This window comes from Salmo salar, chromosome ssa25, assembly GCF_905237065.1.
Source record: "Salmo salar chromosome ssa25, Ssal_v3.1, whole genome shotgun sequence".
NCBI lineage: Eukaryota > Metazoa > Chordata > Actinopteri > Salmoniformes > Salmonidae > Salmo > Salmo salar.
Genome location: NC_059466.1, coordinates 11734242 through 11761440, shown reverse-complemented (window position 1 = coordinate 11761440; position 27199 = coordinate 11734242). Strand labels below are relative to the sequence as shown.

The 27199-nt window shown below is 42.2% G+C and overlaps 1 protein-coding gene across 3 annotated transcripts in view; it reads left to right on the top strand.

Moving 5' to 3' along the window:
- Positions 1–3321: 3321 nt before the first annotated feature.
- LOC106586165 (pre-mRNA-processing factor 40 homolog A) overlaps positions 3322–27199 on the top strand; it is a 41180-nt gene continuing 17302 nt past the window's right edge. For 2 of the 3 annotated variants that reach the window (XM_014173091.2, XM_014173090.2), the window contains exons 1-17: positions 3328–3451; positions 4448–4525; positions 4636–4779; positions 10329–10412; positions 11843–11861; positions 11959–11981; positions 12082–12123; positions 12645–12755; positions 12993–13113; positions 15436–15460; positions 15758–15979; positions 16239–16344; positions 17567–17631; positions 17733–17897; positions 23776–23884; positions 24403–24553; positions 24950–25083. In XM_014173091.2, coding sequence (XP_014028566.1) covers positions 3449–3451; positions 4448–4525; positions 4636–4779; positions 10329–10412; positions 11843–11861; positions 11959–11981; positions 12082–12123; positions 12645–12755; positions 12993–13113; positions 15436–15460; positions 15758–15979; positions 16239–16344; positions 17567–17631; positions 17733–17897; positions 23776–23884; positions 24403–24553; positions 24950–25083 — 1602 coding nt within the window. In that variant the 5' untranslated portion in view covers positions 3328–3448. Of the gene's footprint in view, positions 3452–4447; positions 4526–4635; positions 4780–10328; positions 10413–11842; positions 11862–11958; positions 11982–12081; positions 12124–12644; positions 12756–12992; positions 13114–15435; positions 15461–15757; positions 15980–16238; positions 16345–17566; positions 17632–17732; positions 17898–23775; positions 23885–24402; positions 24554–24949; positions 25084–27199 lie in introns of all 3 variants that reach the window. The other variant, XM_014173092.2, reaches the window with a different exon arrangement.

The window sequence follows — 27199 nt, the reverse complement described above, 5'->3', positions numbered from 1 at the left end:
ATCAAGTTTGTAACTTCCCTTACTGGGCTGATGAGACAGTGGATTGCATAGTCAGATGGAACAGAGTAAATAGGCATTTTAACGTCATACATTTAGCCGGTGTTAACTTGTGGAATAGACACCGGCTGAAATGTGCTTTTAACCAATCAGCATTCAGGATTAGACCCACCCGTTGTACAAATGTATATATTTTCTTTTTGCGGATTTTAAATATTCACATTCAAATCTGTAGCCAATTGGATTGAAACCTAGCTGGTGTCATAAAGGGAGGAATAGTAAGATATTGCAGAATAGGCTGTTCCCATCCTTCCTGAGTGCTATCGTCCTCCATCAGCACCGGCTTGTACCCTACCCCTAAGCTCTCTCCTGGCCCCTTACACTAAGTCTGAATTTGTCCTGCTAGGTGACCTAAACTGGGACATACTTAAACCACCTTATCAAATCCTAAAGCAATGGGACACCCTAAATCTTTCAGATTATTACCAATCCCAAAAACCCAGAAAAGCCAACTCTCCTCAATGTTATCCTCACAAATAATCCTGATAGATATCAGTCTGGTGTTTTCTGTAATGACCTTAGTCATCACTGTTTACAGCCTGTGTTTGTAATGGCTGCTCAGTGAAACGAACTATCCTGATTTGTCATAAATGCTTGCTAAAAAACTTTATTGAGCAAGCCTTCCTTCATGAACTGGCCTCTGTAAAATGATATAGAATCAGATTGATCCCCTCTGTCGAAGACACTTGGACCTTATTTTTTTTATATTTTCAGTGGTATTGTTAACAAACACGACCCCATAAAGAAAATGAGAATTAAAAACAGGTTCAGCCCCTGGTTCGACCGTGATCTTGCAGTGTTACTCCACCTCAAGAATTACTGACTGGCTCTCGTTCAGACAAATGCGAAGTAAGTGCATTCAGGCTATCCAGAAGGCCAAAGTTAGTTACTTTAAGGAGCTGTTCTCTCTCTGTGGGTCTAACCCCAAGAAGTTCTGGAAAGCTTCCTCCTCACAGCTGCCCATGTCCCTGAATTGATGATGTGGTTGATACTGACAAGGAGCACATGGCTGAGCTCTTTAATCAGCACTTCATTAAGTCAGGATTCCTATTTGACTCAGCCATGCCTCCTTGCCCGTCCAACATTTCCTCATCTCCCACCCCTTCTAATGTGACTATCCCCGATGCTCCTCCCTCTTTTTTCCCTGCCCCGCTACAAAGTTTAACCCTGCAGGCGGTCAATGAGTCCAAGGTACTAAAGGAGCTCCTTAAACTTGACCTCAAAAAAACATCTGTCAGATGGTTTAGACCCTTTCTTCTTTAAGGTTGCTGCCCCAATCATCGCCAAACCTATCTCTGACCTTTTTAACCTGTCTCTTCTCTCTGGGGAGGTTCCCATTGCTTGGAAGGCAGCCACGGTTCAACCCTTTATTTAAAGGGGGAGATCAAGCTGATCCTAACTGTAATAGGCCTATTACTATTTTGCTTTGTTTATCAGAAGTGTTGGAAAAACTGGCTTTCTTGATGTCTATACTATTCTCCGCTCAGGTTACGGTTGTGTCACTGCAACCTTAAAATGTCCTCAATGATGTCACCATTGCCCTTGATTCTAATCAATGTTGTGCTGCTATTTTTATTGACTTGGCCAAAGCTTTTGACATGGTAGACCATTTCATTCTTGTGGGCCGGCTAAGGAGTAGTGGTGTCTCTGAGGGGTCTTTGGCCTGGTTTGCTAACTACCTCAAAGAGTGCAGTGTATAAAGTCAGAACATCTGCTGTCTCAGCCACTGCCTGTCAACAAGGAAGAACTCCAAGGCTTGATCCTAGGCCCCACGCTCTTCTCAATTTACATCAACAGCATAGCTCAGACAGATGATACAGTCTTATACTTAGCTGGCCCCTCCCCGGATTCTGTGTTAAACGTTCTACAATAAAGCTTTCTTAGTGTCAAACAAGCTTTCTCTGCCCTTAATCTAGTTCTGAACACATCCAAAACAAAGGTCATGTGGTTTGGTAAGAAGAATGCCCTTCTCCCCACAGGTGTTATTACTACCTCTGAGGTTTTAGAGCTTGAGGTAGTCACCTCATACATGTACTTGGGAGTATGGCTAGACAGGTACACTGTCCTTCTCTCAGCACATATCAAAGCTGCAGGCTAAAGTTAAATCTAGACGTGGTTTCCTCTATCGTAATCGCTCCTCTTTCACCGCAGCTGCCAAACTAACCCTGATTCAGATGACCATCCTACCCATGCTAGATTACAGAGACGTATTTTATCGATCGGTGAGTAAGGGTGCTCTCGAGTGGCTAGATGTTCCTTACCATTCGGCCATCAGATTTCCACCAATGCTCCTTATAGGACACATGACTGCACTCTATACTCCTCTGTAAACTGGTCATCTCTGTATACCCATTATTTATAAAACCCTCTTTGGCTTCACTCCCCCCTATCTGAGATATCTACTGCAGCTCTCATCCTCCACATACAGCACATGTTCTACCAGTCACATTCTGTTAAAGGTCGCCAAAGCACACACATCCCTGGGTAGTTCATCTTTTCAGTTCGCTGCAGCTAGCGACTGGAACGAGCTGCAACAAACACTCAAACTTTACAGTTTTATCTCAATTTCTTCATTCAAAGACTCAATCACGGACACTCTTACTGACAGTTGTGGCTGCTTTGCGTTATGTATTGTTGTCTCTACCTTCTTGCCCTTTGTGCTGTTGTCTGTGCTCAATAATGTTTGTCCCATGTTTTGTGCTGCTACCATGTTGTCCTCCTACCGTGTTGTGTTGCTGCCATGTGTTGTTACCATGTTGTTGTCATGTGTTGTGTTGCTACCAATCTGTGTTGTCACGTGTTGCTGCCTTGCTATGTTGTTGTCTTAGGTCTCTCTTTATGTAGTGTTGTGTTGTCTCTCTTGTCGTGATGTGTGTTTTGTCCTATATATTTTTTAATTTTATTTTTTAATCCACCTCCCTGCAGGGGGCCTTTTGCCTTTTGGTAGGCCATCACTGTAAATAACAATTTGTTCTACACTGACTTGCATAGTTAAACTGTTAAATAAAATCAAATAAATATAAATTCCATTTAGGATTCAGTTTGTTTTGTCCACATAATTGAGGAAACAACATTCTAATGATTTTATGATGGGCTTGTATGTATTTATTTTATTTTTAAAAAGAGGTCATCATGGTCGAACATGTTTAATAGGCATGACATTTAGACATGTGGCTATGAGCTCAAACATGGGTGATTTGTTAGTATTTTTTGTATTTACGGAAAATGTGTTTTCCACCCATGGAATTGCGTTACAGCTTTTTGCGCAATCTGTGGGCAGACGGTCTTCAGAAACGTTGGTTCACCTTTGCCCTTTCATTCAGAAGCAAACTAACCAATCAGATTGTACGTTAATGTAGCGTGGCTACTGGATGCGCATGGTGAAGTCAACATGGTGAGGATAGTTTATTGATAATATTGCCAAATGTTGTATTACTACTAATTCAAATCGCCTACTGTATGATGTGTTCATCATAGACAATTGTTGTATGAATGGGTATAACCCACATAGCTATCTGTATTTAATTATCAGTTAGCTAGCAAGCTAACTAGCATCTATTCCGCTAAAGTTAGCATGCTGTTGTAAGGACACCTTTTTCATAAACTAGCAAAAGTTAAACGAGGCAAGTGGCTAGCGACCTAATGTTATATGTGGAGGATTTAGACGTGTGTGGTGTGAACAAATCACGTGTAGTAGTAGCAGCCATATACTTTGCCAGCTAACTAGCTTATAGCCATCGAAACTAGCTAGCTACAAGATGCAAGTAAGCATTGTGTATGCTGTTGGATAAATAGCCATTTAGCTAACTATCTATCTAGTTAGGAATGACTGAATGTACCTACTATCGACGGTGAAATAATGGCAAGCAGACGCTTCAGCTTCTAGTTAGCTATACCTAGTCGTGGACAGAACTGCGTCTACTGTAACCACAGATGAAAGTTAGTTATCAATCTTTGCTGTAACTGTAACTTAGCTACTGCAGAGTGGAGTTGTCTAGTTGGCTAACTTATTTCGTAGTAGGCTAACCTTGTTCTGTCCAGGGATAGCTCCTTACCTAGCCCAATATGTAATAAATAGGCAAGCTCCTTACCCAGACCACGATAAATTATTCAATAGAAAGAATAGCAAGAACAGAGATCACTGACATATTCAACATTTTAAAAATGTAGGCATATGTAGCAAGATGTTATGGCACATACTAGTAGCATGTGTTATGTAGCTAGTTATTTATATAATGTACAATATCAGTACTTGTATCAGAATGTCTTTATGTACCCTACATCAGTACGCCTCAGTTAAATGTTACTGTGCTTAGCAGTAAAGGACAGATATGCGCCTTATAGTAAAAGTTATAGTAGTAACTGTATTGGGCCTCTTGTTCATGTCCAGTCTTCAGATGATAATAATGGCCAGAGCCAAGCACCTTCTTTTGCTGGGGTCCCACCCTCAGGGATGCCACCACCTTTTGTAAGTTGGTGTTGGAAAATCTTCACTGTGTTCCCAATGGCATCATAAAATGGAGTTACATTGAGTGTGTTGAATCTCACAGCTTTTTAAAAAAAATGTCTCCTGTCTAGATGGGACCACCAGGAATGCCGCCTCATTATCCACCAATGGGAATGCCACCCATGGGACAGAGGCCTCCCAACATGGCTCCCATGCCACCTGGTATGATGCCACCTGGCATGATGCCACCAATGGGAGGGCCACCGATGGGACAGGTGAGCCTACTATCAAGCTTAGATGTCCACTTGTAGTCCCAGAACATAGGCTAGACCTACAGATCAATCATTTTTTTCTTTGTTGGAATTTTCCAGTTTAGCTCTCAACAACCTAACTCACCAATATGTAGCCTCGGGTAATGGTTAAATTTTCATTAAATGGTAGCCTATTGATTTTGGCCTGAGACCTAGAAAATAGAATGTTGGGGTGGGACCAGATTTTAGCTTTGGTTGACTTTCCAGTTACAGTACCTTCTGAAAGTATTCACACCTCTTTTACCTTTTCCACATTTGATTGTTACAAATTGGGATTAAAATGGATTTAATTCAACTTTGTTTATGATCTACTCAAAATACTCATGTCAAAGTGGAAGATTTTAAAAATGCGTTTGAATTTTTTTGGGGGGGATTAATGAGACAAACACTAATAATAACTAATAACTAATAATCTTGATTAGATTGGTATTCAACCTCCTGAGTCAATACATGTTAGAATCACCTTTGGCAGTGATTACAGCTGTAAGTCTAAGAGTTGTGCACATGAGGATTGTACAGTATTTGTCAAAACTGTAACTCTGCTACTCAGGAATATTCAATGTCGTCTGGGAAAGCAACTCTAGTCTATATTTGTCCTTGTGTTTAAGGTTATTGTCCTGCTGAAAGGTGAATTTGTCTCCCAGTGTCTGTTGGAAAATAGACTGAACCAGGTTTTCCTCTAGGATTTTGCCTGTGCTCAGCTCTATTCCATTTCTTTGTATACCCCCCAAAAACTCCTTGGTCCTTGCCAATGACAAGCACATCCATAACATGATTCAGCCACCACCATGAGTGAAAATATGAAGAGTGGTACTCAGTGTTGTGGGATTTGCCCCAAGCATGATGCTTTGTATTCAGGAACCCCAAAAATATTCCTGTGTTAGGTTAGTGGCTTATTGCAAACAGGATGCATGTTTTAGAATATTTTTTATTCTTTACATACTTCCTTCTTTTCACTCTGTCATTTATGTTAGTAATGTGGAGTAACTACAATGTTGTTGATCCATCCTCAGTTTTCTCCTATCGTAGCCATTAAACTCTGTGACTTTTAAAATCACCATTAGCCTTATGGTGAAATCCCTCAGTTGTTTTCTTCCTGTCCAGCAACTGCGTTAGGAAGGACGCCTGTATCTTTGTAGTGACTGACTGGGTGTACTGATAAACCATCCGAAGCGTAATTAATAACTTCACCAGGCTCAAAGTGATGTTTAGTGTCTGCTTTTTGTGTAGGGTACAGAGATGAGGTAGTCAAATCAAAGTTTATTTTCTCACGTGCGCCGAATACAACACACCTTACAGTGAAATGCTTACTTACAGGCTCTAACCAATAGTGCAAAAAAGGTATTAGGTGAACAATAGGTAAGTAAAGAAATAAAACGACAGTAAAAAGACAGGCTATAAAAGTAGTAAGGCTACATACATACACCGGTTAGTCAGGCTGATTGAGATAGTATGTAGATATGGTTAAAGTGACTGCATATATGATGAACAGAGAGTAGCAGTAGCGTAAAAGAGGGGTTGGGCGGGTGGTAGTCATTCATAAATCATGTTAACAACTATTATTGCGCACAGTGAGTCCATACAACTTATTATTACTGCTGAATGTATTTAGGCTTGCCATAACCAATGGGTTGTGTCGTGTCTGACTTCTTTTATGTGATGACAAGCTATTTTATCAAATCGATTACCTAACGTTTGATTGATTACGTGATTAAATTAAACCATGAAACAATGAACTCGTTAATAACCTGGGGCACCACGGAAGAGTTAGTTTATATAGAGCGGCTATACCTAATATCAGTCTCATCTGAATGTCGTAAAATTCTTGGTTATCTGTACGAACCCAGCCTTTACTGTGAATCATCCATACACGAATTGGCTCAATTAATTATTTATTTACTAACTAATTAAACCATTACAGAATATACAATACATAATAACATTATACAGTGAATACCGTCCCCTAGTGGACTAAACAAAAACTGTTTGGTTATAACACGATAGATTCAGAGAGAAGAGAAGGGGGTTTTGGAAGGAAGACTAAGGAACGTGGGTCTCTATCGGACCTGGGAAGCTATTCTTACATAAATACAAATGCCACTAACGATAGCTCATTCGGAAAAGCAATGCATTGTATTTACGTGAAGCTGGCTTCGATAGTTGAGCTGGTGAAGTGAGGCTCTGGTTTGCCCAGTCGATGTCGCCATCGTCCTTTGTGGAATCTTCCGGGTCGTCGTCTGAGAGGTTCATGTGGTCTGAGAGGTTCATCTCACTCTGGAGATGCTTCCGCGTCGGTCAGTGTTCTCATACTACATTAGCGCATATGTTCAACTGCATTGTCATATATGCTAGTTTAGTAGGCACTTATTCTTTTAGGCGATCAATAGTTCAGAGTTCATACCATTTCACGTGTGGAGCAAGCTCTCACGTTTCCTGGCATGTAGAGTTGAAATGAGAATTATCCCTTTTAAACGTGAGGACAATTCCTCATGGTATTTATAACTGACGTGACTTTGGGTCACAGGGCTTTTATAGAAATGTAGAAAAGGGGTTGGTTCATCATTTCCAAACAATGCCTGTTCACTTGGGCCTGGCCACTGGCTGGACACGAGTTACCATTTAAACAAACCATTTTAATTTTAGACGACTTAAATCACATTGTAATCTTTTCAAAAGAATTCTTATACTTCGTTAGACATTTTATCCTACATTCAGATGCAAGCCTCATAACTGAGGAACATGTATAAACAGAGTTAGGGTAATGTGGCTGAATTGTCTTTTCATGAGGTCACAAACATGAAACAAAACGGACCGGGTCACAACTGGCTTCTCCACCGACCGTTTCCACATTCTCTAAATTAGGAATAATGTTTAATTCTCCAATTCGGGAAGGTAGGAGTATTTGGCAGGAGAGTCCCTTTGTCTTACTGTGACACTCTCCATACTGCATGTTGCAAGGGAGAAGAGAGCCTCTGCCAGGAATTGATGACGCTGTTGTAAAGTCATAAAACTGCCCCCTCCTAACGGGAGGGCTAGCTTCATGACAGTAGAATACTTATTATAATTGACTCGACATTTCAGCTTTCAATTTTTTTATGAATTAGTAAAGATTTCAAAAAACATTATTCCACTGCGCTATTGTTTGTATAGATCAGTGGCACAATTTAAATTTATCCCATTTTAAATTCACTCTGTAACACAACAAAATGTGGAAAATGTCAAGGGGTGTGAATACTTTCTGAAGGCACTGTATGCAGGGTAAATTAGAAATGTACATGGCTAGATCATTCTTATATATATTACAGTTGAAGTCAGAGGTTTACATACACCTTAGCCAAATACATTTAAACTCAGTTTTTCACAATTCCTGACATTTAATCCTGGTAAAAATCCCCTGTCTTAGGTCAGTTAGGATCACCACTTTATTTTAAGAATGTGAAATGTCAGAATAATAGTAGAGAGAGTGATTTATTTCAGCTTTTATTTATTTCATCACGTTCCCAGTGGGTCAGAAGATTACATACACTCAATTAGTATTTGGTAGCATTGCCTTTAAATTGTTTAACTTGGGTCAAACGTTTCAGGTAGCCTTCCACAAGCTTCCCACAATAAGTTGGGTGAATTTTGGCACATTCCTCCTGACAGAGCTGGTGTAACTGAGTCAGGTTTGTTGGCCTCCTTGCTCGCACACGCTTTTTCAGTTCTGCCGACAAATGTTCAATGAGATTGAGGTCAGGGCTTTGTGATGGCCACTCCAATACCTTGACTTTGTTGTCCTTAAGCCATTTTGCCACAACTTTGGAAGTATGCTTGGGGTCATTGTCCATTTGGAAGACCCATTTGTGACCAAGCTTTAACTTCCTGACTGATGTCTTGAGATGTTGCTTCAATATATCCACATAATTTTCCTTACACATGATGCCATCAATTTTGTGAAGTGCACCAGTCCCTCCTGCAGCAAAGCACCCCACAACATGATGCTGCCACTCCTGTGCTTCACAGTTGGGATGGTGTTCTTCGGCTTGTAAGCCTCCCCCTTTTTCCTCCAAACATAACGTTGGTCATTATGGCCAAACAGTTCTATTTTTGTTTCATCAGACCAGAGGATATTTCTCCAAAAACCGTAGTCTGGCTTTTGTATGGTGATTTTGGAGAAGCCTTTCAGGTTATGTCGATATAGGACTCATTTTACTGTGGATATAGATACTTTTGTACCTGTTTCCTCCAGCATCTTCACATGGTCCTTTGCTGTTGTTCTGGGATTGATTTGCACTTTTCAAACCAAAGTACGTTCATCTCTAGGAGACAGAACGCATCTCCTTCCTGAGTGGTATGACGGCTGCGTGGTCCCAAGGTGTTTATACTTGCGTACTATTGTTTGTACAGATGAACGTGGTACCTTCATGCGTTTGGAAATTGCTCCCAAGGATGAACCAGAGTTGTGGAGGTCTACAATTCTTTTTCTGAGGTCTTGGCTGATTTGTTTTGATTTTCCCATGATGTCAAGCAAAGAGGCACTGAGTTTGAAGGTAGGCTTTGAAATACATCCACAGGTATGCCTCCAATTGACTCAAATTATGTCAATTAGCCTATCAGAAGCTTCTAAAGCCATAACATCATTTTTGGAATTTTCCAAGCTGTTTAAAGGCACAGTCAACTTAGTGTATGTAAACTTCTGGCCCAGTGGAATTGTGATGCGGTGAATTATAAGTGAAATTATCTGTCTGTAAACAATTGTTGGAAAAATTACTTGGAATGCATAAAGTAGATGTCCTAACCGACTTGCCAAAACTATAGTTTAAAAAGAAATTTGTGGAGTGGTTGAACAATTAGTTTTAGTGACTCCGAAGTGTATGTAAACTTCCGACTTCAACTGTATTTTATTTCTGCTGTTTGGAAGAGAATAGGATCTTATGCAGAAACATATGTTGTTAGGACAAGTCTATGTATGTTTGTGCACATGGAATTCAGTGATCTATATTTACTATAGTTTAATGAGGCAATACAAATATGATTTCACTTAAATTATGGGGCATTTAGTTAACTAAAATGGCCCTCAGTGTTTGTCATTTTGACAATAACTAGACAATCATTTTTCAAATGACAAACATTTGCTTTATTGTTTTTAGTAAAAATGATTAAGACTAGACTAAGTCTTAGAAATAGTGCCAAACTTAACACTGGCGTGGGCACACACATATTTCAATCACTTTGGTTATACTACTTGCAGTCATCATGTGCGATTCCATTATCCGAATGAAAAGGGTGTGATCTAGGATGTGTCTGATCCAGCTGCCTTACTGGGGAATGGGGCTCAGGAGGTGGCGAGGCGCTGCAGATTGTAGCGTCACTGCTTCAGATTACAAGCCGTAGCTCGATTTGCTCCGTAAAAGACCGTCATTCAGTCGCACCCCCGCCACGGCGTCTCTCACTGTGTATTAATACCCAGCGTGCGCCAGGCGGGAGGGAAATGAACGAGTCAGATGAATATTTCATGATAACTCTTTTATTAGATGCCAGGCATGATGCCACCTATGATGCCCGGGATGATGATGCCACCTCGCATGCCAGCTGCGACGATGCAGCCAACAGGACCGGTAAACCTACTCGCCTTACTGTTCTGCTTCACACTTTAAAAATAGAGCCCGCAAGCTGTCACGACTGACATTAGCATAACTAACACGGCAAAGTGTAGGAACACTTACCAATATAGACATAGGCCACCAATATAGAGGGATTAATATATGCATCACACAACCTGAATGTGTACACCCCATCTCCATATTAAGTATACACTCCTCATTATAAAAATGTAATTAGGCAACTTATTTTCCACTTTGAATCTGCATGTACACTTTATTTCTTCATTTAAGACAATACCACATTGGTTGTTTCTTCCTCTTGTATTCCTGCCTCAACAATCTATTATCAAATGATTATTTGGTGTTGTGTTAGGAAGAGTATTTCTGTTTGTTTGCTTTGGATCAATGCTATCTCAAACAAATACCATTTGTATCTCAGTAGACTTTCAAAGGGACAAGATCATTTCAATCTTAAATTGGAGAAAAGTAAAAGACAATGGAACATTTCCTCCTATAAGTAGACGGTTGAGTAAGTTATGAAATGGTCCTCTATATTTTAGTCTGTTTTGCTTTCGACAGCAGCCAGCTGTTTAACTCGATGCACTTAGCGCTGCCAAATAAACGTTTCACTTGTCAATTGGGACGCATCAAGACTCCAGAGATGTTTGTCTTTACGTTAGAAGCTCCGTGGTACTTCACGTTAGAAGCTCAAAGGTCAAGTGTTGTGTTAAAGAGCAACTGCCCCTAAAAACCAATGTGGCATCAATGAGTCAACCATTTTATTATACAGTAAAAATGGACTACAAAGTGAAAATAGAATAATTTTGTTCATAAATTCAGCCTCGTCCAAAACGGAGTTTTGTGAGACTTGTAGTTATAACAACGTAAATTAAGGTTGGGTTTGTTTCAATTCGGCCCACAGCTGGCAGCACACAAGTAATCATCCATTTGGAATATAGCTGCATGCTACTCGAACTTAATGCCTGTTGTAAATTTGGGTTGACTTTGGATATCCTTATGGGGCAGTTAGAGACCATCTGTAAATTACACAATGTACATGGTACAATATGTTAATTTAAATAGCTCCAAATTTCACTTACTTAAAAACCTCAACCCAACTATAAATTGTAGAAATGCATATGCATCTATTGAAAGCATTCAATGACAACTAAAAGGTGTGCAACATGAAAATATTGTCTCATTTACATTGTGTAATTTATTGACGGCCCCTAAACTAGCCCCAGAGAGAGGCTATTCAAAGTCAAAACAACTTTGCTTCAGACCATCCGGCTGAAGCTAATTAGCTAAACAATTTAGTTCACTCTTTCCACCTGCGAACACACACACGAGACACCCACATGAAACCACACCAGGAAGTTTTCCTGTAATGAAGCAAATTTGTGTCATAATAATTTTGTTAATTAATGAAGATATCACTTCCACAGCCTGGAGTGGACACAACTGGTAAGGCTTAAAACAACATATTCTTGAAAAAAATACAAATAAATTGATAATCTGAGTGATTTTAATGAATTGTAATTATTGCGTTGTTTTTTTATAGTCACCGCTGTGCCTGGAACAGTTGTAAGTACAACCTATTTTCTGTGGATAAGTTAATTTAGTGTAATGATTCTAGCACTATCTAAATTACCGACCCTACTATAATACATCTGTTGTTCAACAGGGTACCACAAATGGCTCGCCACAGGATGACCAACCAAAGAATGTTAGTGAACATGTCTTTAAGTGGAAGCCTTTACTCTTCCTAACCTCAAATGAACCATTGTTTTCTGTCCGAAAGATATAGCCTTAAAGGAAAGATTCACCCATTTTGAATGTTATATTGTTTTTGTGCGGCTCTGAGCGATGTTCTGTCAATTCCCGCGGTAATTTCATGTTTTCGTGTATATCTGAGCTATTGCCGTTCAAGCAGGCAGAAATTCAGACGTTTATGACAAGTTTTGCTTAATACGAATAGCTCAGATAAACATGAAATTATCCCGGGAATCGATAAAACATCACTCAGAGATCCACAAAAAAATGATGTCCCTGTAAAAATAAAATAAACTCAACTCAAATAAATAAACTAAACTCATATAACACTCAATGGGTGATTCTATCCTTTAAAAACTTTGACTTACTGCTTGCTTAAGGCTTTGAAATATAAGAATTTCCTTGGAAATTTAGAATTTTTATCACAGTGCCACCTGTTGTCGAGTGCTTAAGGCAAAGTGTTGTCATCCTCAGAAGTCTGTGTGGACAGAACATAAGTCTCTGGATGAGAAGACCTACTACTACAACACAGAGACCAAGCAGTCTTCCTGGGAAAAGCCCGACGACCTGAAATCTCCTGCAGAAGTAAGGCCACACACATAATGGCAAGGTCCCAAATGACACCCTATTCCCATAGAGCTCTGGTCAAAAGTAGTGCACTATATAGGGAAAGGGTGCCATTTGGGGGACACCACTATCCTTCCCACACTGTTTTTGCATTAACACCACTATCCATTCCCAGACTCTAGCTGCTGCCACAATTTGTCCCCACTGTATTGTGGACCGTGTCTAGATGTACTATTTTCGCTTTGTGTTTTGCAGCAAATGCTGTCTAGATGCCAATGGAAGGAGTATAAATCAGACAATGGGAAGGCGTACTACTACAACTCCCACACTAAGGAGTCCCGGTGGACCAAACCCAAAGAGCTTGAAGATCTGGAAGGTGAGCGGTCATTAAATGATCCTTTTCTAATCTACTGGAACGAACCGGGCCCGTATCCTCAAAGCATCTCAGAAAAGTTCAAACCTGTTTTAAATCAAAAAAGCTCCCAGCTCAGTGTAGGTTTTAGGATGATGTTAAGACACTGCCCAGACAAACTCTGAGCCAAGAGTAAAATCAACTCCTAAAAGTTTCTCAGCTCATATCACAACATTTTGAGGTACCGCAAAGGAAAGATAGTGACAGTGACATTGTTGCAAATGATGGTGAACCAATCGCGATGAGGCATCGTCAGCTGTAAACTCTATAGCACACTTCAGACAACCACGGTGAATGTGACTGTACATCAAACGTTGCAATGTTAAGTGAATAACATGATGTAAGTAATTGAAAGAAACGGATTTGTTTATTAGCCTACTGGTTATAAGTATTAGGCATATCATGTGAAATTGGCCTTGTGAAATCATTGTCAAAAGCGCTAGAGATACTGTCGCATGTACGGTACATTCGGAAAGTATTCAGACCCCTAGACTTTTCCCACATTTTGTTACGTTACAGCCTTGTTCTAAATCATTTCCCCCCTCATCAATCTACACACAATACCCCATAATGACAAAGCAAAAACAGGTTTTTAGACATATTTTTGCTAAGCTTTTTTGATTTTAATTAAACGGCAATATGACATTTACATAAGTATTCAGACCCTTTACTCAGTACTTTGTTGAAGCACCTTTGGCAGTGATTACAGCCTCAAGTCTCCTTGGGTATGACGCTACAAGCTTGGCACACCTGTATTTGGGGAGTTTTTCCCATTCTATACAGATCCTCTCATTCTCTGTCAGGTTGGATGGGGAGCGTTGCTGCACAGCTATTTTCAGGTCTCTCCAGAGATGTTCGATCCGGTTCAACTCCGGGTTCTGGCTTGACCATTCAAGGACATTCAGATAGTTGTACAGAAACCTCTCCTGTGTTGTCTTGGCTGTGTGCTTAGGGTCGTTGTCCTGTTGGAAGGTGAACCTTCACCCCAGTCTGAGGTCCTGAGCAGGTTTTCGAGCAGGTTTTCATCAAGGATCTCTCTGTACTTTGCTCCTTTCATCTTTGCCTCAATTCTGACTAGTCTCCCATTCCCTACTGCTGAAAATTATCCCCACAGCATGATGTTGGCACAACTATGCTTCACCGTAGGGATGGTGCCAAGTTTCTTCCAGACGTAATGCTTGGCATTCAGGCCAAAGAGTTCAGTCTTGGTTTCATCAGACCAGAGAATCTTGTTTCTCATGGTCTGAGAGTCCTTTAGGTGCCTTTTAGCAAACTCCAAGCGGACTGTCATGTGCCTTTCACTGAGGAGTGGCTTCCGTCTGGCCACTCTGCCATAAAGGCCTGATTGGTGGAGTGCTGCAGAGATGGTTGTCCTTCTTAAAGGTTCTCCTATCTTCATAGAGGAACTCTGGAGCTCTGTTAGAAGGGACCATCGGGTGCTTGGTCACCTCCCTGACCAAGGCCCTTCTCCCCCAGGCAGCCAGCTCTAGGAAGAGTCTTAGTGGTTCTTGTAGACTTTCAATGCTGCAGAAATGTTTTGGTACCCTTCCCCAGATCAGTGCCTCGACACAATCCTGTCTCGGAGCTCTACGGACAATTCCTTAGACCTCATGGTTTGGTTTTTGCTCTGACATGCACTGTCAACTGTGGGACCTTTTATATAGACAGGTGTGTGCCTTTCTAAATCATGTCCAATCAATTGAATTTGGCAAAGGTAGACTCCAATCAAGTTGTAGATACATCTCAAGGATGATCAATGGAAACAGGATGCACCTGAGCTCAATTTCGAGTCTCATAGCAAAGAGCCATGAAATAAAGGTTAAATAAAAAAAAAAAAATATTTAGAAATATAAAAACTTATTTTTAGCAACTCCAAAGCAATTGCATGTGGGGCAGGAACCACTGACTCGCTGCACTTTTCTATTATCAAGACGCCTGCTGCAACTGGTTAGGACCGCTCATGAGGTGTCCTAAATATCTGTCAACTAGGTGTGACCCATAAGAGTAGGAGTAAAATGTCTCTTCTCAGCACTTAGGGCCAATTTTCTACTCCTAAGACGCTTTGTGGATACGGGCCCTGGCCAGGGGAAGCATTTACTCATCCTTTAGACCAGTGTAAATGGCAGCGGTGCCGTCAATGGACATTGATCAGCTATTGGTAATGATAGATCAGCCAGCACTTTGCACAAACTCCTCTTAATGGCATTCATTCTTAAAAATGAAATGAGTTCCTAGAAGTATCCTGCATAGGCATTGTTAACATGCGTTTCTCTTCTTTTTTTCTAGCCATGATAAAAGCTGAGGAGAATGGGTAAGAGCTGCTTATTATTACCCGTGCTCAACAAACTTTGTTGCCAAAGCATTTTACTTTGTATCACAGCCAGTTACTTTTTAGCGCATAAAAGATCTTTGTAGATGACGGAACACGTTTAGCTTCATCAAATGAATCCTTTTAATATTTCGATCTATTATTTACAGATATGTGTCAGTGGAATGACCTAATTAGTTTTGACGTATTTGAGAGGCACTCTCCTGTTATGTCTAACAACAACATGGTGGATGATGCTGAATGAAGGTCCACCGTCAATAATAACCAAACTGATTACAGGATGGCAGAGGTAGGTGCTCCTGGCACTGTCATCACCCCCAACCTTCAGCTCGACAGCGCTGCTTCGATGGCGACCATGATGATGGAAATACCGGCCATGAGGCCAGCTACAACCGTCTCAGTGGAACAGATGTCCCTGGTGCCCATGCTTGTAGCTGAGGTCAACGCTGACTCGCCTGTCAACTCCACAGAGGACTTGGCCGGTATGGAGGCCTCAGCCAGGTTGGTACTACAGACAGACCCTTTAACCCCAGAGAGTTTAGAAACAGGCTCCCCGCACGGGCTTACAATGAACTCACCAGGAATATCAAGAAAGCACTGACCTTTTAACCTATTTCCCCATCTCATATTTTAATCTTTGTCTGCCAATAAAACTTCAAAATACCCCCAAAATATTTTAGACTACCAAAAACCTGATGTTGTTTTTATCTTAGGACAATGTTAAGGTCTTTCTCTTCCTTTCTGTCTTTCTTTTCTTTAGTAATGACACCTCAAAAGAGGAGAGGCCAGAGCTAGTGAAGAAAACGTACAAGTGGAACACGAAAGAAGAGGCCAAGCAGGCCTTCAAAGAGCTCCTGAAGGAGAAGGTGATCATTCCAGATGGGTTTTCATTACTCTCCGGCTGCTCAGTCGGGGCTCCTGCATGAATCATCAGCATGCATCATCCCAATGATCGTTTCGAAATTACAATCTGAACATTACATCAATATAACGCGCACATAAAGGCAAAGCACGGTCATCGACTGTGTCCATGAAGCCCCGAAGCTCTGCTAGCTAGACGCCATCATGAATCACACCCACACACTTCTGTCTGAGAAGCACTCTCATTGGGTTTGTAAATAAGGTGCTCGACGCGCTGTTATGACTTGACTGTAATAAAGCTGGAGTGTCCTCCCGACCTAAAGATTGTTTACCAAAATGGCCCTCTTGGACTCTAATTAATCCATCTCGCTCAGCGTGAGCACTCTCCGGTCTTTCGCATGATTGCTAAGCCTCGCCGCTCCTCCTGTTGCCATTGTGGCGACGGATGTGTTGTTTTTGACCAAGGTGGCTCGGCGTAGCTATATTTAGGTATTTTTAATTTGGCACACAACGCTCTCCTCCGAGATTGCTCCTTGCCGTTTCCCTGCGAGCTCTTAATGCCTCTGTCTTTGTGATTGCCGTTATTGGATGAAAACACATGTCCGGATTAGGACAGCGGAGATTGACGTGATCCGCTGGATTAGAATAACTCTGGTTGGGTTTTGAAATAACAGTCTATTCCCAGTTTAGTGCACTACTTTTGACCAGGGCCCATAGCCTAACTAGTGCATTATATAGGGGATAGGGTGCCATTTGGGGGGAGGGGGCCTGTGACGAGGCAAATGCATGCCCAGAAATAATCTGTTCATAATGGATGGAGTCACTCTCTTGGAGACAGACGGACAAAAAGTCCACTTAACGTAAGCTTTCTCTCTGTGGCATTTCTTTATATTATTGGCACTCCAGCCGTCTTAACCCCCGCAACTATTAGTAATTAAGGATAATGAATCGCCATGCCTGGAACAAGTCAGAGAATCGCATCACCACTCCTTGTTGCATCTTTCAGATAGGCTACACATGCCTCTACACGGGTGCATAGATTCAATACATAGGCTACTCCCAGCATAATCTATTGTTTACTGTTGATGGAAATGTGAGCTGCCCTCATACACAGCTTTACTATATATGAGCTGTGATGCAGATTATACAGCTGGGTTGATTTGTGTTGACTAGAGTACTTTATATATGAATCAAATCTTAAAGCTCGATGTACTCTTTAAATTTCAGGGCGTTTCATCCAGTGCGTCTTGGGAACAAGCCATGAAAATGATCATCAATGACCCACGCTACAGGTACCCACCCACTTCCTCGGTTTACTGATTATGCGAATGTTCGTCCATGAATATTAAACAATGTCTCTAACCAGCTGTTTGTCCCTATTTCTCATTTGAAGTGCTCTGCCGAAATTAAGTGAGAAAAAGCAGGCCTTCAATGCTTACAAGGTGCAGACAGAGAAAGAGGAGAAGGAGGAGACTAGGATCAAGTACAAGGAGTCCAAGGAAACGTATCAGCGATTTTTGGAAAACCACGAGAAAATGACATCTACAACCAGATACAAGTAAGTACCTTTCTTGGTAAAGTCAAGTTGCGTCCCAAATGCTACCCTATTCCCTATATAAGGCACTGCTTTTGACCAGGGCCCATAAGCTTGGGATGCAGGCCTCAGTCTATACTTCTACGTTTCTGTCATTGATATGTGCTTCCTGGAGTTGCTAATATGTGGAGATATTGAGATAATCAATAAAATTATATAAAAAAGATGAAGTTATTTAAGCAATATGGCCAGAGGGAGTGTGGTATATGGCCAATATACAACGGCTAAGGGCTGTTCTCAGGCACGATGCATTATAAACTGGGTGGTTCAAACCCTGAATGCTGATTGGCTGACAGCCGTGGTATATCAGGACGTATGCCACGGGTATGACAAAACATATATTTTTTTACTCTTCTAATTTCATTGGTAACCAGTTTATAACTAGGTTCGATGTTTGGGCTCCTGAGTGGCGTAGCACTGCATCTCAGTGCTAGAGGCGTCACTGCAGACCCTGGTTCGATTCCAGGCTGTATCACAACCCGGCCGCGATTGGGAGTCCCATAGGGCGGCGCACAATTGGCCCAGCGTCGCCGGGGTAGGCCGTCATTGTAAATAAGAATTTGTTCTTAACTGACTTGCCTATTTAAATAAAGGTAAAATAATAATAATAGCAATAAGGCACCTCGGGGTTTGTGGTATATGGCCAATATACCAAAGCTAAGGACTGTATCCAGGCACTCTGCGTTGCGTCGTGCTCAACAGCCCTTAGCAGCGGTATATTGACATATACCACAAACCCCCGAGGTGCCCTATTGCTTAATTATATGGCCAGAGCACCAATAATATACCCCCACTTAATCATCGACGCTGACCATTCCGTTGTGCAGTTGTGGTCAGTCCATGGCCCATATCTAGCCATACCAGACTTATTATTAGCAGGGGGGAAAAAATGTTTTATTGTCACGTACACCGGATAGGTGCAGTGAAGTGTGTTGTTTTACAGGCTCAGCCATAGTAGTACGGCGCCCCTGGAGCAAATGAGTGTTTAAGTGCCTTGCTCAAGGGCACATCCACAGGTGTTTTTACCTCTTCGGCTCGGGTATTTGAACCAGCGACCTTTCGGTTACTGGCCCAACGCTTTAACTGCTAGGCTACCTGCTGCCTGACAAATTTTAATAGCTGAGTAAACACTAGTAGTACCAGAGAATAAAAGGGGTCCAAAAAAAAATTTTGGTGGTGTTTTTTTTCACATTACCACGCAGGCTCTCTCTCTCTCCCCCTACTCGCTCGCTCTCCCCCCTACCCCTCTCCTGTCTGTCTTTCTGGGTGTGAAAGTCACTGACATGGCTCCAGGCGAAGTGATCGACCTTGACAACCGGCCAGTTTGGAGGCCACGGGCTGGTGTTGTCGCGGCGACTCGATGTTGTGTGTACGCGCTGGGCTGGCCTAAGACGAACAGCTGGGGGGGTGACATCAGGGTCGTCTGACTGTGTCGTCATTCCTTTTCATGTTTTTAGGACCCACTCATTCTAGAAGTACTACTACTCTACTGGCCTCACTGGTAGCATGGAGATAATGAACTTGATATGGTTTCACCGCGTCGTGACGTATTTTGAATACACGTTTCTTCTCATGAAGAATTGTAGGCAAATGTTATGTCTTGTAAAAGTTGAAATTCAAATGGACCTTTTTTTGGACAATTGTAATCATCTCAAACAATAGCAGCAGTGCTTTGAGCTGGGCGAGCAGCAATAGTGATGGTTTTAGCTTGTGTAATGCTGCCCCCGTGGGGAGCAAAGTGTCATTGCATTTGGAGTCTGGATTTCCAACTTATTCCTTACTGATTTTGGGAATCTTGCAAACGGGATATCTGAAAACCTGGGAATTTTAGGAAAGTTAGCGGAATTTCGCAACCCTATTTGTCATGCATGACATTTTTCTTTTTATCGAGAGAGAGGGAGGTCATGAGCAGATGAGCTCCCACATTTTTCAGCATGTTTTAAAAAAAAAAAAAATAGATTTGGAGTTAGCAGGGACATATACAGAATGCTACCCTAAACAACATAACAACGGAATTACCTGGAATTATCTGGAATGATTCCTACACCCAAGGATTATTATTCCCAACTACACAGCAAATGCTCTGGGAAACAAACAGAAACCTGAAAACACCATCCAACCTGGAGCCGAGTGAGCAATGTTTAGTCTGAAGCTATTTTATACTTTCAAAAGCCAAGAAAAATACATTACAAGGATATATTTGACTTTATATGGACTGAAAGCTATCAAACTTTTCTAGGACAAAGAGATACAACTTGTGAAGATACTGACGTGTGAAGCAAGAGGTGTCGAAGCCTTTGAGCCCAACAAACGGCAGTCTACCCCACCCAAACCCAGAGGCCTAGAAGCCCCCTCCTGCTGTTCAGAGACTGGCATTTTCTACAAGAAATCTGCCTCCAGAAATAAAAGCTTCTCCCAAGTGGATGTGACACCTACTCCCTTTTCCTGCTGCACTGCTGCTTGGATTCCACCTGGCAATCTGTTCACCGTCTGCCCTGGTTGCCCCTTCCTCTCTCCAAAGCTTTCGCTCGCCTCCAGCACTGTTGGGGCGAGTGACTCTGAACTTACTATGGTTAGCCCCAAGTCATTATATATATAAAAAAAAAAGAATCTTGTGCATTTCGCTATTTGCCTCATGACTCCTGCATGCTTTGTTGACTACGAACTTTCTTTACCCAACCGTGGGACAGACTATGTTTGTTCCCACACATCTCTCGCTGGCTTTATATTCATGTTACCTGATGAAATTGCTGTACAATATGATCTTGTTGCCATCTGATGCACATTCAGATGTCATAAATCAGCACTGCAGAGCTCTCCTTGTACTATGCCGTGCCGTGATTGTATTACTGTTGATGATATCTGGAAATGTGCATGTACACGCTGGCCCATCTATAGTTGCTGGCCCCAATTCTGACTTGTGTTCTGATATCTGCTTCACTGATTTCTGCTCTTGTAAAAAGCCTGGGTTTTCTGCCCGTTAACACTAGAAGCTTATTACCGAAAATGGATCAATTGAAAGTGTGGGTTCAAAGCTCCAATCCAGATGTGTTGGTCATTACTGAGACGTGGTTAAGGAAGAGCGTTTTGAATACAGATGTTAACCTTTCTGGTCATTACCTTTTTTGGCAAGTCCGATCTTCCAAAGGTGGGGGCGTGGCAATCTTTACCAAGGACCACCTTCAGTGCTCGGTTGTCTCCACCAAGTCTGTCCCCAAACAATGTGATTTGCTGGTTTTAAGTATTCAACTTTCAAATAGCTCTTTGTTGACTGTTGCTGGGTGCTATCGTCCTCCATCAGCACCGGCCTGTACCCTACCTGCCCTAAGCTCTCACCTGGCCCCTTACACTAAGTCTAAATTTGTCTTCCTAGGTGACCTAAACTGGGACATGCTTAAACCACCTGACCAAGTCCTAAAGTAATGAGACTCCCTAAATCTTTCTCAGATTACCAATCCCACGACGTATGACTCAAAACACCCAGAAAAGGCTACTCTTCTTGATGTTATCCTCACAAATAATCCTGATAGGTATCAGTCTGGTGTTTTCTGTATTGACCTTAGTGATCACTGTTTTACAGCCTGTGTTTGTAATGGCTGCTCAGTGAAACGACCTGTCCTGATTTGTCATAGACACTTGCTAAAAAACTTTAGTTTAGTTACTTTAAGGATCAGTTGTCTCTCTGTGGGTCTAACCCCAAGAAGTTCTGGAAAACGGTTAAAGACCTGGAGAATAAACCCTCCTCCTCACAGCTGCCCATGTCCCTTAATGTTGATGATGTGGTTGTTACTGACAAGAAGCACATGGCTGAGCTCTTTAATCAACACTTCATTAAGTCAGGATTCCTATTTGACTCAGGCATGCCTCCTTGCCCGTCCAACATTTTGTCATCTCCCACCCCTTCTAATGTGACTATCCCCGATGCTTCTCCCTCTTTTTCCCCTGCCCCGCTACAAAGTTTCTCCCTGCAGGCAGTCACTGAGTCGGAGGTGTTAAAGGAGCTCCTGAAACTTGACCCCCAAAAAACATCCCGGGCCAGATGGTTTAGACCCTTTCTTCCTTAAGGTTGCTGCCCCTATCATCCCCAAGCCTATCTCTGACCTTTTTAACCTGTCTTTGCTTTTTGGGGAGGTTCCCATTGCTTGGAAGGCAGCCACGGTTCGTCCTTTATTTAAAGGGGGAGATCAAGCTGATCCTAATTGTTATAGGCCTATTTCTATTTTGCCTTGTTTATCAAAAGTGTTGGAAAAACTTGTCAATAATCAACTGACTGGATTTCTTGATGTCTATAGTATTATCTCTGGTATGCAATCTGGTTTCCGCTCAGGTTATGGATGTGTCACTGCAACCTTAAAGGTCCTCAATGATGTCACCATTGCCCTTGATTCTAATCAATGTTGTGCTGCTATTTTTATTGACTTGGTCAAAGCTTTTGATATGGTAGACCATTCCATTCTTGTGGGCCGGCTAAGGAGTAGTGGTGTCTCTGAGGGGTCTTTGACCTGGTTTGCTAACTACCTCAAAGAGTGCAGTGTATAAAGTCAGAAAATCTGCTGTCTCAGTCACTGCCTGTCACCAAGGGAGTACCCCAAGGCTTGAACCTAGGCCCCACGCTCTTCTCTTCTCAATTTACATCAACAACATAGCTCAGGCAGCATCATCCATTTATATGCAGATGATACAGTCGTATGCTCAGCTGGCCCCTCCCCGGATTGTGTGTTAAATGCTCTACAACAAAGCTTTCTTAGTGTCCAACAGCTTTCTCTACCCTTAACCTTGTTCTGAACACCTCCAAAACAAAGGTCATGTGGTTTGGTAAGAAGAATGCCCCTCTTCCCACAGGTGTTATTACTACCTGAGGGTTTAGAGCTTGAGGTAGTCACCTCATACAAGTATTTGGGAGTTTGGCTAGATGGTGCACTGTCCTTCTCTCAGCACATATCAAAGCTGCAGGCTAAAGTTAAATTTTAACTTGGTTTCCTCTATCGTAATCGCTCCTTTTTCACCCCAGCTGCCAAACTAACCCTGATTCAGACGACCATCCTACCCATGCTAGATTACAGAGACATCATTTATAGATCGGCAGGAAAGGGTGCTCTCAAGCGGGCTAATGTTCTTTACCACTCGTCCATCAGATTTGCCACCAATGCTCCTTATAGGACACATGACTGCACTCTATACTCCTCTGTAAACTGGTCATCTCTGTATACCCATCACAAGACCCACTGGTTGATGCTTATTTATAAAAACCCTCTTAGGCCTCACTCCCCCCTATCTGAGATATCTACTGCAGCCCTCATCCTCCACATACAACACCCATTCTGCCAGTCACATTCTGTTAAAGGTCCCCAAAGCACACACACATCTCTGCGTCGCTCGTCTTTTCATTTCGCTGCAGCTAGCGACTGGAACGAGCTGCAACAAACACTCAAACTGGACAGTTTTATCTCAATCTCTTCATTCAAAGACTCAATCATGGACACACTCACTGACAGTTGTGCCTGCTTTGTGTGATGTATTGTTGTCTCTACCTTCTTGCCCTTTGTGCTGTTGTCTGTGCCCAATAATGTTTGTTCCATGTTGTGCAGCTGCCATGTGGTGTTGCTACCATGTTGTGTTGCTGCCTTGCTATGTTGTCTTAGGTCTCTCTTTATGTAGTGTTGTCTCTCGTGTTTTGTCCTGTGTTTATTTTTTTATCCCGTCCCCGTCCCTGCAGGAGGCCTTTTGGTAGGCCGTCATTGTAAATAAGAATTTGTTCTTAACTGACTTGCCGAGTTAAATAAAGGTAAATGAAAAATAATAATAATAATAAAAAAACTGGTTGTCTCTGTGTGTGAACCAGGAAAGCAGAGCAGATGTTTGCGGAGCTCGATGTGTGGAGCACCGTCCCAGAGAGGGACAGACTGGAGATCTATGAAGACGTCCTGTTCTACCTAGCCAAGAAGGAGAAGGTCAGTTTTATTGCCGTTAGGCTGCCTTTTTTGGGGTATTTGGCATTTTAGTAGCATCCCCATTTAGCTGTTGCAAAAGCATCAGCTACTCTTCCTGGGGTCCACATGAAACATGACATAATACAGAACATGAATAGACAACAGCTCAAGGACAGAACTACATGAATAACTAGAGCCTGCTGGGCTTGTTTTTTGGAGTGTGGAGTCACAACTACCACTTTATTCTCTTCCATCTACATTCACTTTCACTTCCCAACATTTTATCCTATTTAAAATTAAACATTTCTATTTACAAAAGAAATATAGTGTGAGGGAAAATAATGTATTTGATCCCTAGTATTACTATCAGGGTTGGGATCAATTCCATTTCAATTCAGGAAGAAAAAATGTCTGTGTACTTCCTGAATCGAAATGGAATTGAGCCCCACGCTGATTACTAAGGACATTATCTGTCAGAATGTGTTGAGGACCTCCTCTTCACTCTAGTCTGTTCCATCTTTGTCGTGTGTGGGGTACAGGAGCAAGCCAAGCAGCTGAGGAAGAGGAACTGGGAGGCTCTGAAGAACATCCTGGACAACATGGCCAACGTGACGTACCGCACCACCTGGTCCGAGGCCCAGCAGTACCTGCTGGACAACCCCACCTTCGCAGAGGACGAGGAGCTCCAGAGTACGCTGCACACTCATTCATACTATCTGCATCTCAAATGGCACCCTATTCCCGACAGTGCACTACTTTTGACCAGAGCCCTATATGGGACAGATTTGGGACACAACCTTTCTCAGAGCTCTGCATTCATTTAACTAAAGCAGCAGAGCTGTTACTTGTGCGTCATAAAAACAAAAGGGTCCGTCTGTGAGTTTGAATAGGTGAACGACTGAACAGGCCGAGTAACTGAAGTTGGTGAATGACTGCCCTGTCCAGTCAGGTGCTGTGGTTTGCAGCGTGTGCCTGTGTGGCGCAGCAGTGTGTGTGTAAAAGACTGACTCTGTTTGCTGCGTGGGTGCCCTGTTGACGTTCTCCCCTCTCTCTCTTTCTCTCCTTTCCTCTCCTTGCTTGCTTCAGACATGGACAAAGAGGACGCTCTGATCTGTTTCGAGGAGCACATCCGAGCGCTGGAGAAGGAGGAGGAGGACGAGAAGCAGAAGACACTGCTGAGGGAAAGGAGGAGACAGCGCAAGAACCGAGAGTCCTTCCAGGTGAGAAAGACGGGTCTCCTCCTCTACCTCACCATGGAGCATTTTGGGAACCGTGTACACGGTAGAGGATTATGATACAAACAATGCTAACACCATAGAATTATATATAGAACATTAGAATGGATATTGGTAGCCTAGCAACATGGTACGTGTTAAGTTCATGTTTTAAGTATCCCTATATTTCTGTTATTACGGGGCTATCACTCAGTCAAGAGTTCGCCTGCGCAGGAAGTCTTGGGGTTGATGGACCTAGCCTAGAGTGGAATGGCTACCTTGTATTGTGTTCATACGGTATAGTAAACTTTGTTAAACTGGAACCTAGTCATTGTGTCATTTTAAGTTAGCATTGGTAGCAGAGGATGGCTAATAACTACAATGTGCCACCTCGGTTCGACGAGAAGAGGTCGTATGAAAGTTGGAAAAATTTACTTGGAATCTGGACACGGGTTACTAATCTGGACGAGAAAAAGCAAGCACTTGCGGTGGTATTATCACTCGAGGGAAGAGCGAGAGATACAGCACTGGAAATATCCATTGAGGATTGAACAAGGATTACGGTATGGGAACTTTGATCAGAGCACTGGATTCTGTCTTAAAGAAGAGAAAGACCGTGCCTACGAGGCATATTCAAACTTTGACAGTTTTACTAGAGACATTTCGGTTGCAATGACGGACTACATCATTGATTTGGAACAGAGGTACAATAGGATGTGAAAGTACCACATGGTTCTCCCGGATGCAGTGTTAGCTTTCAAGTTGCTAGATACTGCCTGTCTGGATGGTCGGGAGAAACAGTTGGCTTTGACTGCTTGTACTGTGCTGACTTTTGCATCAATGAAGTCGGTACTAAAAATACTTTTTGGTGAAAAGAAAGTCTGTCGCGCCAATAGCAGATGGGATGCAAGTGAGTGACGCAGCATATTACACTGAGCAGCAGAGAAAAGGCGCCAACAAGTCACGTCATCAAGACAACCAGAGGAGGGCGCCATTTGCCGGCACAAATCCACTGGGCAAATATGGAAGGAGATCAAAATGTGCTATTTGTCAAAGCACTTACCATTGGGTTAAAGACTGTCCTCATAAAAATGAACCTAGTTAAACTAACAGGGGAAAATGTAAACACAGAGATAGAGCAGTGTAACATTACACTGTTTTCAAATGAATCTGATACTGAGATCTTTATAGTTGAATCCTTAGGATCTGCTGTGATTGTTACTGCATGTACACGGACAGTGTGTGGTGCAAAATGACTTGATAGCTATGTCAGTGAACTAAATATGAATGAAGTACAAAATATGATTGACACACCAAGCAACAGAGCTTTCACATTTGGAGATGGGAGAATCGTCCAATCTACCAAGCGAGTTAAGATACCAGCAAACATTGGTCAGACTAAGTGTCACATTGAAACAGAGATGGTCCCTACAGAAATCCCCTTACTATTAAGCAAAGCTTCCCTCAAGAAGGCAGGGGCTGTACTAGACATAAAAAATGACAAGGCAGTGATGTTTAAACAACCAGTGACCCTTGAACTTACTACCTCAGGCCACTATTGTGTAAACATTTTAGACAAAGACATCACACAGAGTCCATGCAAAAATGAGATTCTGACGGACACAGAGCACATGGAGATTCCGACAGGCACAGAGAACATGAACACAGAGGAAAAACACAAAGTATTGTTAAAGCTTCACAAACAGTTTGGACATGCTACAGTTGACAGACTTCAGAAATTATTCAGCAGTTCTGGGATAATGATAATGAGAGTATTTACATTTTACGGCAGATAGTTAACAGTTGTGAGACATGCCAGAAATACAGCAAACCTAAGCCCAGACCAGCTGTTGGTTTGCCACTGGCTTCCAAGTACAATGAAACAGTGGCTGTAGATCAACATGAGTTAGGACCAAGTGTGTGGTACCTTCACGTTATTGACCACTTCACACTCTTCAGTGCTGGAAGCCTTGTGAATACAAAGAAACCCAGTGACCTCGTCAAGCACTTCATTCATTCCTGGATATGTGTGCATGGCCCGCCCCAGAAATTGTACAGTGACAATGGAGGAGAATTCAATAATAATGAAATAAGAGAAATGGCTGAGAACTTCAACATGGAA